The sequence below is a fragment of the Antechinus flavipes genome, chromosome 2, assembly GCF_016432865.1.
Source record: "Antechinus flavipes isolate AdamAnt ecotype Samford, QLD, Australia chromosome 2, AdamAnt_v2, whole genome shotgun sequence".
Lineage (NCBI taxonomy): Eukaryota > Metazoa > Chordata > Mammalia > Dasyuromorphia > Dasyuridae > Antechinus > Antechinus flavipes.
The window spans coordinates 82,949,107-82,964,170 of NC_067399.1; the positions used below are offsets into that span (position 1 = coordinate 82,949,107).

A 15,064-nucleotide genomic window follows, 5' to 3' on the forward strand; every position below is an offset into this window, starting at 1 on the left:
AACAGCTAGTATGTGCCTATCCATCCCTAAAACCACACACTCCACAATACACATACGGAAGGACAAAGCCCATGAAAAATAAAGTCCCCCAAATAAGATGCAGTACCATATTTTCTGGTTCTGGTAGATTTATGCCATGGAAAAACTGGTTGCTTTTAAAGATGGACTGGTGCCTCGGAATTAGTTTTCCTATAAAATATCAATAATAGAATAAAAAATTAGTAAAGGAATCAGAGCATGTTTTAAACATTTACTTTCTAGGGCTCAGATATGAAAAAAATGTTGGACTGATTTTTCTTCCAGGTGTGAGTTATGTAGGCAAGTACAAAGTCAAGCCTCTGACTCTGTCTCTGTTTTTTTCTCTCTCTCTAAGGGGAAGAGCAGCATGACTTGTGATAAGTTTTATCCTCACATTTTCCAAACTGTAGGTACCTTCATAATGGGTGTGCCTCAAGTATCTTAGTCTCTAGAGGCCAGCCTGGAAAGATTCACCAGTAAGAGACTGAAGCAATTCTCCTGCACAAGAGTTACTCCACTTTGTGCTATTTACTCAGTATGGCCCCAACTACAACTGCTGGAAACTTTGGGGAAGTCTTCTATATCTAGGAAGCTTGTCTAGTGGAAATCCTGGGCTTAAAACCCCTCTGCAGATTAGAACTGGACTCTTGCTAATATGAGATAGCAAGTAAACTGAAGAGAAATAAAAATTCCTCTAATTCCTCCACTGAACCCTATTCTCTCCTTTATGATTTTGATACATGGGAGAGAAATGGTATCTAATATAGATATGGTTATTAATAATGATGATAACAGTTAACATTTGTATAACACCTACTGCGTGCTAAGCACTTTACAAATCTCAGTAGATTCGAATGATATGGCTCTTCCCATAGTAAATATGCTTCTGTGAAAACTGGAATGTAAGGAGCAAAATGTGCAATGTTGCTATGTCAGCATTTGGCAGGGAGGGGGCAGAAGAAAGGGGGGAGGCTCTTAACTATGATTACTTAAGCATGTAAAACTACCAGTTTGTTGGCTTAATTTTTATATCACTTTCATATCTGAATAGATATATTTCCTCTCCACTATCCAGGCAGCTATTCCTTGTAAAAAGAATAAAGGAGAGAAAGAGGGAAAGCAATTCAGCAAAATCAATCAATACATAAGAGATCTCTCTTCGATAAAGAGAGCCTTAATTGATCAAAGATGGACAGAAGCAGCTACACCCAGAGAAAGAACACTGGGAAATGAATATAAACTGCTTGCATCTTTGTTTTTCTTCCCGGGTTATTTATACCTTCTGAATTCAATTCTCCCTGTGCAACAAGAAAACTGTTCAGTTCTGCACACATATATTGTATCCAGGATATACTGCAACCCATTCAACATGTAAAGGACTGCTTGCCATCTCGGGGAAGGGGTAGAGGGAGGGAGGGGAAAAATCGGAACAGAAATGAATGCAAGGGATAATGCTGTAAAAAATTACCCTGGCATGCGTTCTATCAATAAAAAGATATTTTAAAAAAATACATAAGAGATCTTTTGACAGAATATTCAGTATTCCACCTCTGCAAATAAGGAAAGGGGGTATGTTTTTTCACTCTTCTTTGGGGTCAAGATCAGTTATTGTAATTATATGGTGTTCAGTTTTAGTTATTTGTTTTTTCCATTTCCATTACTGTAGTCACTGTATGGATTATTTTCTCTACTTTGCAACTTATAGGTTCAGAGATGTAGCTGAAGTCACGAGGAGTTAAAATGGCAGGACATGAACTCAGATTTTGCTGGCTGCAAGACTAGCCCTCTAAACACAAAAGGCAGCTAGTGGTATAGTGGGTAGCTTAGTGTTAGGAGAGACCTGAGTTCAAAGCCAAGTTTAAACATTCTCTAGCTGTGTGAGCCTAGACAGTCTCTGTTTCAATAACTTCAACTTTAAAAATGAAGATAATAATGACAGCTACCTTATAAGATAGTTGTGAGGATAATATTTGTTTAACAGCAAAACATGTAATATTCATTCTCACTGTGCCATACTATTTCTCTTGTAGAAAATACCCAGGAATGGGCTGTTAAATGTTTAACAATCAACTCACTAGAAAAACATCCGCAGGACATACTTTTAAGTATAATTTACATTACTAACATTTCCTCCATCGTTTTCTTAAAGTTCAGATAATCAACAAAACAATGAATTAAGCCCCAGACTTGTAGCATTAGCCAATTTCTGAGGTATAACTGCTCCCACTGAAAATTTCACAATCAGTTCTCCGAGCCCATTCAAGCTGACTCCAGCACACCCTTGGCAATACCTTTCAATTAAGACCCTGCTGCAACAGAAGAAGCTAAGTAGTCTTCAGGCATAACAATCTCCAGCACAAAAATAAGCAAGATGGGATTAACCAGTGGGGTGCACATTACAGTTAAAAACTTGCAATTTCTATGTATAATGCAAATCTCTGATGAGCCATACTCTGAATCACAAGTTATTGTTTTAGAATTCAGGAACAACCACAGAACAACAAATATAAGAAGATGAAAAACTTCTAAGGCAATGGAGGGCGAGGGGGGGGGGGAGGGAAGGGGCAGTTAGAGGGAAGGAAATGCCTTAATTTAGGGATCAGAAACTGCTGACCAAACAGATATTTCTTCCTTAGATCAAGTTCTAGCCAGTTGATTCATCTCCATGCTCCTATCTCAACCAGATACGGGAAATATCTGCAAATTAAGGTCTGTGACTAATTGATGTACCTGAAGAGTGATTTGGAAATTACTTGGAGAGAAGAATTATTACTTTACATATGAGAAGAGTCAGCTTAGGTTTCAGGCTATAAGCCTGAATGGTTATGCTCAATAATCGTGTGCTTTGGAGATACTAGAGTAATGGAAGAAAAGCAAGCTTTTTTGATCTTGTCTCTTTTAATAACATTTGAGAATCTCTGAAGCTCACAGAATGCTATACATACCCAGAGTTTTGATGATCAGATAGAGTTGATCCACATCTGATTTTCCAGGCCAGAGGGGCCGGCCAGTCAGCAATTCAGCAAAAACACAGCCAACAGCCCACACATCTACTGTAGGACCATATTGCGTATCTCCTACCAGAAGTTCTGGAGCTCTGTACCACCTTGTGGCAACATAATCTGTATAGACATCTCCTGGACCTGTACAAGGCATCAAGTGCAAATTTAAAATAAAATTCAAAGTATACAATTAACTGGACTAGCATAATATTCTAAAAGTGTTTGTTTACTTAATTCAGTAGTTCCATAAACCTCAGGGGAGTTATTTTTAAAATGTCCCAAATTTGGATGGCACAGAAGATTGTCAGAGAGGAAAAGAAAATCAGTCTGGTATAGGATATTTTCAGAATTAAATCAGTCCATTATTTTATTGCATACAATTTTCCTGAAAGGTAGGTGCTTTTATTATCCCCATTTTATATACAGAGGAACTGAGGCAGACAGCAGTTAAGTGACTTGCCCAGAAGCACACAGTCAGTAAGCATTAGAGATGAGATTTGAACTCAATAGTTTCATATCCATGTCTTTTTTACCCACTGTGTCACCAAGCTGTCTCTATATCCCTTGAGTCCTTTATTCAGCAAATATTTAATAGATTTGAATCTGTACATATTTAATCCCCCAATGTTATGGGTTTGTCTCCTTGAAAATTGAACTTCTTTATTACAATATACATTCAATTCCTAACCTAATACATTTCATATGTTAAGATTATATAAAATCTTAAATAAATACAATTTATTGAAATAAATACAATTCCATACGAATATAAAAATACATATATGTAGATATATACATTTACACATTGTAACATGAATGCATTCATATAAATAAACACATATATGTGGATATATCAAATACTATATATATCATATATACATATTTTTTTTTACTATATCTGTATCTAGTATCTTATCATGTAACTGCCTGAATAGGAGATTTTAATATAAAGATATCACTACTTACTCAGAAGTCGAGCAAATCCAAAGTCACAGATCTTGATCATCCCTTGTTTTGTTATCAGAATGTTTTCAGGTTTTACATCCCTGTGAATACACTGTAAGAAGAGATCTCATTATCTTCTGAATGAGTTAAAGTAAGACTTGGTAAATATCATTTGGGAATTTCCAATAATGGATGAACCAAGTCTCCAATGAAGAAAAAAAAACAAAGAAATGTTTCACTCCTTTGTCCTAAGGAAATATAATCCTGGATATTTTGTCCTTGCTGACAAGAAGAAAAAACCCAGAATGCTGCTTGGTTGCTGTAACCAAAGTTACTCTTTAGAGGTGACAGTTATACAAAGTGCTCTTAGCTTTACTATTAAGAAATGAACACTGAAGTATATGATAAAAGGTGATTTACTGACTAAATGCTTACCCATTTGGCTAAGTCCTTGTACACTTAAAAATTGGACTTCTCTTCTGGCATAGGGTGAATATGGCATATGTTTCTGATTTGGCCAAAGTAATTTGGAAAAAAACACTACATCACAAAAAATGTACTTATAACACAAAACTTACTCAGTGGCTACCTGGTTTTATCAGGTGATATGTCAATTAATCAATTAATCAACATTTATTAAGCATTTAATATGTGCCTGGCACTGGGGATTAAAAAAAAAAAGCCAAGATAGTCCTTCCCTCAAGGAATTTATAGATAAAATAACTAGAACAGCAAAAGTAGGAGTCTCCTGCAGCAATATAGAAATTTATTCTGGGAAAAAGTGGGCCATACTTTCTCATCCTATTATGGGGCCTTATCTTCTGAAGAGCAGCTACTTGCTTTGCAATAATTACTCTGAATGAAGTACTCTGTTGGTCAAGAGTCAATCAGCATTTAGTGAATAACTACTGCGGGGCAAGGGATAGGAAAGAAATAAGTACAAATCCCACTTTCAGATTACCTTTCCATTTTATTTCCATGAATTTATTTAACATTCAAAAAAGATTATATCTGTGATATTCAAGACACTATGTTAAGTATAGCAAGTAAGAGCCAGATGTAAAAATATCACAAAACCCCTTACATTTGTATTTGTAATTTTCAAAACATTGTAACATGGATTATTTCATTTAAGTTCATGATAGCTTTATGAGATGTATGTTATATCTGTGTATGGATATGACAAAATCTGAGATTCAAATTATTCAGTTTAATAGAAATTAGTTATTCTTCTACTTTATAATTCTATTGATCCCTTTAAATAATCTCTAAGGGAGATAATTTTTCTTCCTGAAAGTATTTTGCTTTTTTTTTTTTCTAAGAGTCATCCTGGAGTGAAAGGGAAAAAAAAAAAATTTTCCCAACCTTGTCATTTATTTTTGATCATAAGAAGTGTTAATAATAATAGAAGCTCTTATTTTAATTAAACAGCAAGCACTGCCAAGCTCTTTCTAACTCTGAAGACCCAAGGGGGAGAAAAGAGAATTTCATCTATTAATATTCGTAAAATTGCATTATTAAATTATGAAGGAATACAGATGATTATTTTTTATATGCAGAAATAGCTTTTTCATATAATCTTCAGATAGATAAGTAAAGAAATAGAACCTGAATAATAATAATAATAGCAATAATGACAATAACAAAAAATATTAATAGCTGTCATTTATATAACACTTCAAGATTTGCAAAGAGCTTTACAGACACAATTTCATCTGATTTCCAAAGCAACCCTAAGAGGTAAGTGTTATCATGATCCCCTTTTTATAGATGAGGAAATTGAGGCATACAGAGGCTAAAATGTCTCATGCAACTAATGTGTCTGAGGTTGGATTTGAATTCGTATTCCTGACTCCAAATCCAGCTCTCTATCTACTACACGACGTAGCTACTGGTTACATGGTATATTCAAATTAAAACAACGTTATGTTTTGCACAAGTCTGAAATCATATCTGAAAAGCTATATGCCCAAACATATAGCATCAACAGGCAAATGAACATATTTAACAGACGTTGGTTTGTTCAAAAAGCTCTGCATCCCATCTTCCAAAATCTAATGCAAAGGCATTAGAAAAAATTTTAAAATCTCTTTAAACTATAATATGCATATGTCAGTAAACTACTGATGTGGCTACCAGGTGTGCAAATGGATACAAAAAATTTATCAGAATTTTGAAATAAACATTTTTATCCTATTTACATTTTCTTTATCTTATGGATAAAGCCAACTTACATCATCTAATGATGATACTTGGTCTTTTCAGGTATTCTTAAATCCCTATCTTTCTAATGTTAATAATTATCAGAGTACAGTAGAAAGGCAGTGGCTTTGCATTAAGGGGTCAGGGGTAGGGAGAACTGGTTGCAATGTGACTTTGGATAAGCCATTTTTACCTCTAAGAACCTTCATTTTCCAAGCTATGAGATAATTACTATAATAATAATAATTAACTACCTTATGAAATTGTTGTGAAAATCAAATTATCTAATATATGAAAATACTTTGTAGCCTTAAAGTACTATTATAAGTGTATTATTATTATTCACAGAAATATACAGATATGTTTGATAGTGGAGATAAATCATAAGGCAGAACAGCAGGGAAATAATAAAAAGAGGTAAGACTGCAGTAGCACCAAGATGGTTTGAGAGAACTAGAGAAAGCAGAACACAAACACAATTGGATCACTGTTGAAACTGATGTTATTGTTGCTCATTCATTTCATCATGATCCCATTTGGGATTTTCTTGGCAAAAATACTGGAGTGGTTTTTCATTTCCTTCTCCAGTTCATTTTACAAATGAGGAAACTGAGGCAAAGAAATTTAAGTGACTTGCTCACGATCACACAGCTTGTAAGGTATCTGAGGGCCAGATTTGAACTCAGGAAGATGAGTCTTTCTGACTCCAAACCCCACACTCTATCCATTCCACTACCTAGCTGCTCTTACTATATATTTATATGTTTTATATAGGTGTATATATATTTTGGGGGAGAGGGCCCGAGGCAGTTGGGGTTAGGTGACATACCCAATGTCACACAATTAGTTAAGTATCAAGTATCTGATGCTGGATCTGAACTCAGGTTCTCCTGACTCCATCCACTGTGCCACCTAGCTGCCCCAGCTGCCCTTAATATTGAAATATTTAAACATATACTCAATTCCACAAACAAAGCAAACTCTCTTTATGAAGTGCTTCTCCCACTTATAGCTAGTTTATTTTCTACTGAAGAATAAAAAACACAGGGATAAATGTAGCAAAAGCATTTTAATAAAATTTCATTTGATACAAAAGCTTTTAACACCATTGATGTCAGGTTATGGGGGTTTTTGTAAAATCACATTTTTATAAAGTCACAGGAATCAAAGGAGGTGTTTGGTTCATCTTTAACTTAATTCTTATTATCAAGGACCAATTCCAAAAACCTCCAAGTAAAAAACAAAGATTTTATATATATTTATAACTGGGGGAAGAATATCTTTTTTATCCATATCTCAAACTACTCTGTTCCCGGATGCAGAAATCTCAGTGTATTTTTGAGAAAATAGCACCAGCAAGACATTTTCTTTCTTCTCATGTTAGCGTCAAGTCAATGTGGATTTGTGTGACCATATATTGACCCTCACAGCTTTAGCTAAGACCCAGATACTGGAGATGTAAGGGTTGTCATAGCGGATTCCAGCTGCTGTTGAAATCTTCATCAAGGCCACTGGATCAGTTCAGCAGTGGCTCTGTCCTCTGAGAATAACAGGATTGCCGGCTCACTTGAAAACAAAGAGAACAAAGAGATTTTAGAACTTCTGTTCAAAGAGCTAAAGCTTATATCAGTATATGATGGTTTAGACACTATTTTTATCTATTATATATATATATATAGGCTAACTAATAAAATGACTATAAAATATTTTATAAAATGCACAAAATCTTACCATAGTATTGGAGCACTGGAAAACCAGAATTCAGGAGTGATTTTCATCTTAGAAGAAGGAAGAATGTCTGAAAAATTATCCATTTTTAGAAGGAGGTATGAAATTAGGTGTTTTCAAACCCAAGACTTAAAAAATAATAATCTGAGCAAACGGAAGTTGCTTAGAGCAAAGAAATGATGCCAGTTCCACTGGAATTCTTTCTAGGTTCAGATATTCTGTCCCAACAGGGTCATATTCAGGTGACTCAGCAATGAGGTGTCTCCTTATTTAATGAGAAAAGATGCATAACTGTGAAAACCACAATATTAAAAGAATTGTATAATTGGCCATTAAACTCCAGCTGCATATAATAAATAGCATTAGCTGCATGAGAGCTTATTAGAAGGAAAAGAGATGTTAATTCAATTCAGTGTCATCTTTTGTAGAGCAGTATCTGAGGGTGCAAGTCTAGATATTAAGAAAGAATACAATCGTAGATTTTGTGAACAAAATTCCCCATATGTTTTATTAATGTAAAATAAAGGTTGCAAATTTGTATGGCCAAAAATATCACTGATTTTTAGGAGAAGCCCTTTTCATTCCATGGAAATTTGGTACTCCATTCACTCATTCTCCAGAAACTTCAGAGATCTGAGGCTATTACTCTCTCTAGAGTCTTTCTCTAGAGAGTCACTTTCCGTAAGGCCCCAAAATGACCACACTGTGAGTTCTATTCTTGTCTTAGCATCAGCTGCAAAGGTCAGAAGGGGTTAAAAAGGAGAGCAACATTTGATTACATGAAGAACTTCCCGAACAAATCTACCAAACTAATTTGAGAACCATCTTAACAGTAACCCAGTGACTATATAAAATATGTAGTAGTCATTAACTGTTAAGATAATAATTCACAAGAAATTAATAAATAACTTACATTATGTTTGTGGCAGAAACTGAGAGCTTGAAGTGTTTGCCACAAAACACTTTTGAGCATACGGTCAGCAACTCTTAAAAATAAAAGGAAAATAAGAAAAAATTAATACAGGAAAATATTATTTAATAAATATTGAGTGTAACTTTCTATGCAAGTGTCCATTTTCTTTTCTTTTTTTTTCTGAGGCAATTGGGTTTAAGTGACTTGCCGAGGGTCATACAGCAAGGAAGTATTAAGTATCTGAGGCCAGATTTGAATTCGGGTTCTCCTAACTTCAGGGCTGATGCTGTATCCACTGCACCAACTAGCTGCCCCAAGTGTCATTTTCTTAATACTGATTCTCCACTGATGTGAAAATTCAAAAGACAGATGACAACCTGCTTATAATTCCATTTTTATTTAATTTATGAATGTTAATTCTATCAGTGCTTTTCTTCTATGTTGAGAGTTTACCAAGGAATATTGTTGCTAAATTCCAGAATTATGAGATCAAGGAGAAAATGTTGCAAGCAACCAGAAATAAACAATTCAAATATAAAGGAACCACAATCAGGTTTACCCCCAAGACCTAGCAAATAAAAGGATTGTAGGGCTGGGATATGATATTCCAGAAGGCAAAAGTACTTGTATTATTATCTAAGAATCAACTATACAGCAGAATTAAGAGGGAAAGATGGATATTCAATGAAATAGAGGATTTTCAATCATTCTGATGAAAAAGCCAGAGCTGAATAGAAAATTTGATCTCCAAATATAAGACTCAAGAGAAGCATAAAAAAGTAAATGGAAGAAAAAGCAACATTTTTAAAGTTTAAAATGTTTACATCCCTATATGGGAAGGAGATATGTATAACTCATGAGAACTGTATCTTTGGCAGAGTAGTTAGAAGGGATATACTTAGAGAATGAAATTATAACTTGACTTTAATGTGATGATATAAAAAAAGAAATTGAGGTGGAAAGGGCTTGTACTTGAAGAAGAAAGTGAAGGTAAAATGAGGTAAATTACACCATGTGAAGAGGCACACAAAACCTATTATACTTGAGGGAAAGAAGGGAGGAGGGCGAGCATTTTAGACCTTAATCTCATCAGATTTGGCTTAAGAAGGAATATATATACTTAGTTTAGTATATAAATTTATCTCACCTTTTAGAATAGTAGAAGGTAAAAAGGGAAAGGAAAAAGGGAGACTAATAGAAGGGAGGACAGAAGTAAAAGGGGGAAAGCACAAGAAAGGCGGGGACTGAAAAGGGGGCGGGCAGATAGAGGGAGGTGGTGGTCATAAGCCATATACACTGGTGAGGAGGGAAAGAGTGAAAGGAGAGGGAAAGTATAACTTGGGAAAAACAGGATGGCAGGAAAAACAGAATTAGAAATTCTAATTGTGAATGTGAACAGAATGGACTCTCCCATAAAACAGAAGCAGATAGTAGACTGGATTAAAAGCCAGAATCCTACAATATGTTGTTTATAAGAAACACATTTAAAGCAGAGGGAAATAGAGTAAAGGTAAAAGACTGGAGCAGATTCTATTATGTTTTGGCTGAAATTAAAAAACAAACAAACAAGGGTAGTCATCCTTATCTCAGATCAAGCAAAAGCAAAAATAGATCTAGTTAAAAGAGATAAGGAAGGAAACTATATCTTGCTGAAGGACACCATAAGATAATGAAGAATTATCAACATTAAACATATGTGCACCAAATTGTGTAGCATCCAGATTCTTAGAAGAGAAGTTAAGTGAGTTGCAAGAAGAAATAGACAGAAAAACTATACTAGTTGGGGAATTTTTTTTCTTCTGAGACAATCAAGGTTAAGTGACTTGTCCAGAGTTACCTAGATAGGAAGTGTTGAGTCTGAGGCTAGATTTGAACTCCGGTCCTCCTGACTTCAGGGTTGGGGGTCTATCCACTGCACGCACCACTTAGCTACCTTTATGGCGGGAGAATTTCAACCTCCTTCTTTCAGAACTAGATAAATCTAACCACAAAATAAACAAGAAAAAAGTAAAGGAGGTGAATAGAATTTTTTTAAAGTTAGGTATGATAGACTTTTAGAGAAAATTGAATGGGCATAAAAAGGAATAAACCTTTTCTCAGTGTCACATGGCACTGACACAAAAATTGACCATGCATTAGGGCAGAAAAACTTAACAATAAAATGCAGAAAGGCAAAGACAAGTAAAAATTACTTGTAATAAAGAGCTGTGGAAAAATAGACCATGTTGAGAGTTTAGCTTCTACTTAACATACTTCAAAAAAGTCTTACAATTTGAAATTAATTCACTTTAAATATGACTTGTTTATTAGAGTTATTTCTTTAAACTATAGCACTTGAAATCAATAATTTTTGTGAAGATAAATACTTAAAGATCTACTCGATGAAGCTCAAGAAACAATAAAAAGTGAATTTAGATTAAGTCCTTGCATGCAGAGGCCCTTTGGGCCTGTCTCTTGTCTTTGGGAGAAGCTGGTTAGTTATTGTTTGATAGCTTTTAGTAGGAACAGAGAATGTTACCAATATATTCATAGAATCAGAAAATGGTAAGAATTTGTAAGGGACATGGGAAGTCATGGAAACAGTGTCAGATTTTATATTCTTGGACTCAAAGATCACTGCAGATAGTCACTGCAGCCATGAAATTAAAAGGTACTTTTTTCTCAGAAAGAAAACCAGGAAAAATCTGGACAGTATACCAAAAAGCAGCAACATCATCTTGCCAACCAAGTTCCTTATAGTCAAAGCTGTGGTGAATGGTTGGGAAAGCTGAACTATGAGGAAAGCTGAGTGCCGCAGAATTGATGCTTTTGAATTCTGTTGTGAGAGAATACTTTTGAGAGTCTTGTCAACAGTAAGGAGATCAGATCAGAAAATATGTGAAGACATGAATTCAGGCTATTCTAAAGTTCAGTTTAAATACGGCCACATGATGAGAAGACAGGACTCAATGTAAAAATCATCTGAAATTGGACATGACTGAAGGCAAAAAGGGAAGCAGTTGGCAGAAGATGAGATGAATGATAGTGTCATAGAAACAATGAACATGAACTTGGATAGACTTTTGAGAAATAGTGGAGTATGGAAGGGCCTGGCATGCTATCATCCATAAGGTCAGGAAGAGTCATATTTTACTGAGTGACTAAACAACAATCACTTCCCTCATTTTCCCTTCTTGGATGAGGAAACCAAGGTTCTCAATGGTTTTCCCTAAGTCACACAGTTAAGCAAAGTCAGATTCAGATCTCCCAGGCTTGTGTTTCTATCATTACACCATTCTCTCCTTCATTAAGATCCTTCAGGGTAAGGTCCTATTGCCAAAAGGATAGAGTGTTAGGGTTCTTACAAAGTGATAAGTCAGTTGTCTAATTTTAGCATCGTGCTTAGTAGTTCTCTAGTTCAGAGTTCACACTTTTCACACCTTTAAGAATTCACACATTAATTCACACATTAGCATTCGAGATTCACAAGTCAGGATTCAGTATGAGATTCACAAATTCAGCGGAGGAGATTCACAAGTCACAGTTCCCACAATCCCACTCTCAGAGGATGAGTCAACCTTTGAGTTCACACCTTTAAGAGATCATATATAAGAAGCTCTTGAAGCCTCAACCAGGAGTCAGTTGAGAAGATTGAGAAACCAGAGACTGCAGTCGGGGAGAAATGGAGATTCAGAGAGAGCTGGAGACTGAAGCTGGCAGAGGCAAAGGACCGGCAACAAGAGCTTTCGGAACCAAGGAAAGCTTACCAGGCTACTTTGGAAGAGACAATAAAGGACTGCATTTGAGGTGATTTTATTTAACTGGAACTAAGGCTGCCTCCAGAAGCCCCCATAAGAAATCTACTCCCAGAGAAACATTATATTTTAGAAAAGAAGAACACTACAATAGAGGTCTGCTGAACACAGCTCACACTAGCTCTTGAGAGCCAACTATAAAATTTTCAGATGAGCATCTTACACCTCTGAAATCAGCAAACACAATAACTCAGAGCCTGATTTATTGTTCTGTTGACTACCTAAACTTAAGAAAGTGATGAAAAATGTTAAAATGTAGATTAAACTTAAAAGTGAGCATGTGTATTTTGTGTTTTTATTTTGTTTTTTTTTTTTTTTTTGGAAGATCTGGTTGTTATGCATTTAGAAGAGCTGGTTGTTTTAAGTTTACCAACATACCGCTGCAGAAGAGGAACATCATCCAATGCCATGACTGACTATTACTAATTACAGTAATACTTTTTAATTCAACTTCAAATAATAACAAGAGAGACTAGCACTGACATAGCACTTTAAGATTTACAAAGCACTTTACATGGTACCTGATGTAATCCTTACATCAATCCTATGAAGTAGGCATATTTATCATCCTTATTTCACAGATGAGAAAACTAAGGCTTAAGCAACTTGTTCAAAGTCACAAAGTTAATAAATGCCTTATTCAAAAATCTAATCTTCTTGAAATCCTCATGGGAAAACAGCTATAGATAATTGAACATTCACCAGAAAATCATTCTGATTATCAGAGAGCAGGAAAATACCTTGGGTTCTGGCAGAGTGGATGAAAAGGAAGAAAGGAAAGGGGCAATGACTCAAGTTGTACTGATAGGGAATCATGGGACTGAACAATAGGGGCTCCAAACAGAGACGGGAAGAGGGGTGGATATATCTCCAGTAAGCAGAAGGCTGAGTATTAGAGGAGTAAGAGGTATGTCTTTGATTTAAAAAAATCAAATCCAGAAACAGAATATTCTAATTTTCACAGAGACCCTTCTTTTGGATTCTTTCTGTTTTACCTTGTCTTAAATCTTGAAATGAATCTGTGAGTTCATCACTGGGAATATTCCATCCATTGACACAAATTGTGGCCCACCCATGCCTGCCCCAATCCACCCTATGCAATATTTGTCCCATTCTCATCTTGGAACCCACTCAATGTTCTGGAGACCTTTCTAACTGTCCCTTGATATTAAGAGGATATCCAGAGAACATGTGGGCTTGCTTATTCCTTACCTTGTGACTACCCATGTTTTTTCTCCTTTAATTTCCCCCTGTTGGTTTTGCCTAAATAAGCTAATGTAATCCAAAATTATTACAGGATTCATAGATACAAGGATTGTGCAATTACGTAAAGATAGTCACTTAAAATGCAATGAAAAATCCTTAAGGATTTTTCCCCAAAGAACCCAAACAAACACATTATATTTAAAATATTGCATATCTTTGTTGCTTCCCCTTCTGAAAGATAATGCATAGTGCGCTTAGTCAGAAGTCAGGTAGACTCTGTGAGTTCAAATTTGAACTCAGACACTAGCTGTGTGACCCTGGGCAAGTCAAGTGAGCTGGACAAGAAAAAACCAAACCATTCCAGTATCTTTGCCAAAACAATACAAAACCAAACCAAACCACAAACAAACCTGAATGGAACCACAAAGAATCAGATGAGACAGAACAATAACTTTGAAAGAGAAAAATGAAAGAGGGGAAAAAAAAGACCTCCTTTATTTTACAGATCAAGAAGTGATGAGGAAGAACTAAGTGACTTCCCAAGGACACATACCAAGTCTCTTTTTTGGCCATAACAGTTCAATAAAATGCAAGAGGGAGAAAAACTAATGACGATTCATTCCATCAGGCTGAATCAGTATTGCCAACAGATTTGTATCCTCAGGACCATCTAGCTTTGACCCTGTCCTCTGTGTATCACTTCCCTGCTGACTTATTACTTCTGATTTTGAACTTAACTAAAAATCCCACTGATCATGTTACCCAGCACAGATCTCTTCGACAATGGCGTTGGATAGAGACAGTGATTTAACCTAAACCTTTCTCAGATGTTGGCTGCTATTTGAACTCACTGCTACTCCAAATATTCACCTTAGGAAATTTTAAAAATTTATTTTATTTTTAATTTATAGAAAAAACTAGCATTTCTATAACAGAATTCATTTGATTTCATTCAGAATCTTTTATGCAAATCTGTTATATACAACTTGTTATTCCTTTTAAATATATAATAAAGTTATCATGTATATTTCTTTTTCCATCTTCCCTTCCCCCCCACCTAGAGATAACTACCATTAGACAAAAATACAAAATCTTTCTATACATACTTCTATTTATCAGTTCTTTCTCTGGATGCAGATAGTGTCTTTTTTAATATTCAGTTTTAAAGGTCTTTCTCTGTATCTATGGCTGAGACTTTTAGTCTCCTAACCCTGAGATTGGCTACTTCTCTCCTCCTCCTTCCCCCATCCCAGGTC

General features: G+C 35.3%; 1 protein-coding gene across 2 annotated transcripts in view; it reads right to left on the reverse strand.

The window, feature by feature from the left end:
* Positions 1-15,064, reverse strand: part of CDKL4 (cyclin dependent kinase like 4) — a 60,241-nt gene that overhangs the window by 21,108 nt on the left and 24,069 nt on the right. For both annotated transcript variants that reach the window (XM_051975154.1, XM_051975153.1), the window contains exons 5-8: positions 8,809-8,881; positions 3,987-4,077; positions 2,964-3,161; positions 107-189 (exon numbers count right to left, since the gene is read on the reverse strand). In XM_051975154.1, the coding sequence (XP_051831114.1) occupies positions 107-189; positions 2,964-3,161; positions 3,987-4,077; positions 8,809-8,881 (445 nt within the window). The remainder of the gene's footprint in view (positions 1-106; positions 190-2,963; positions 3,162-3,986; positions 4,078-8,808; positions 8,882-15,064) is intronic.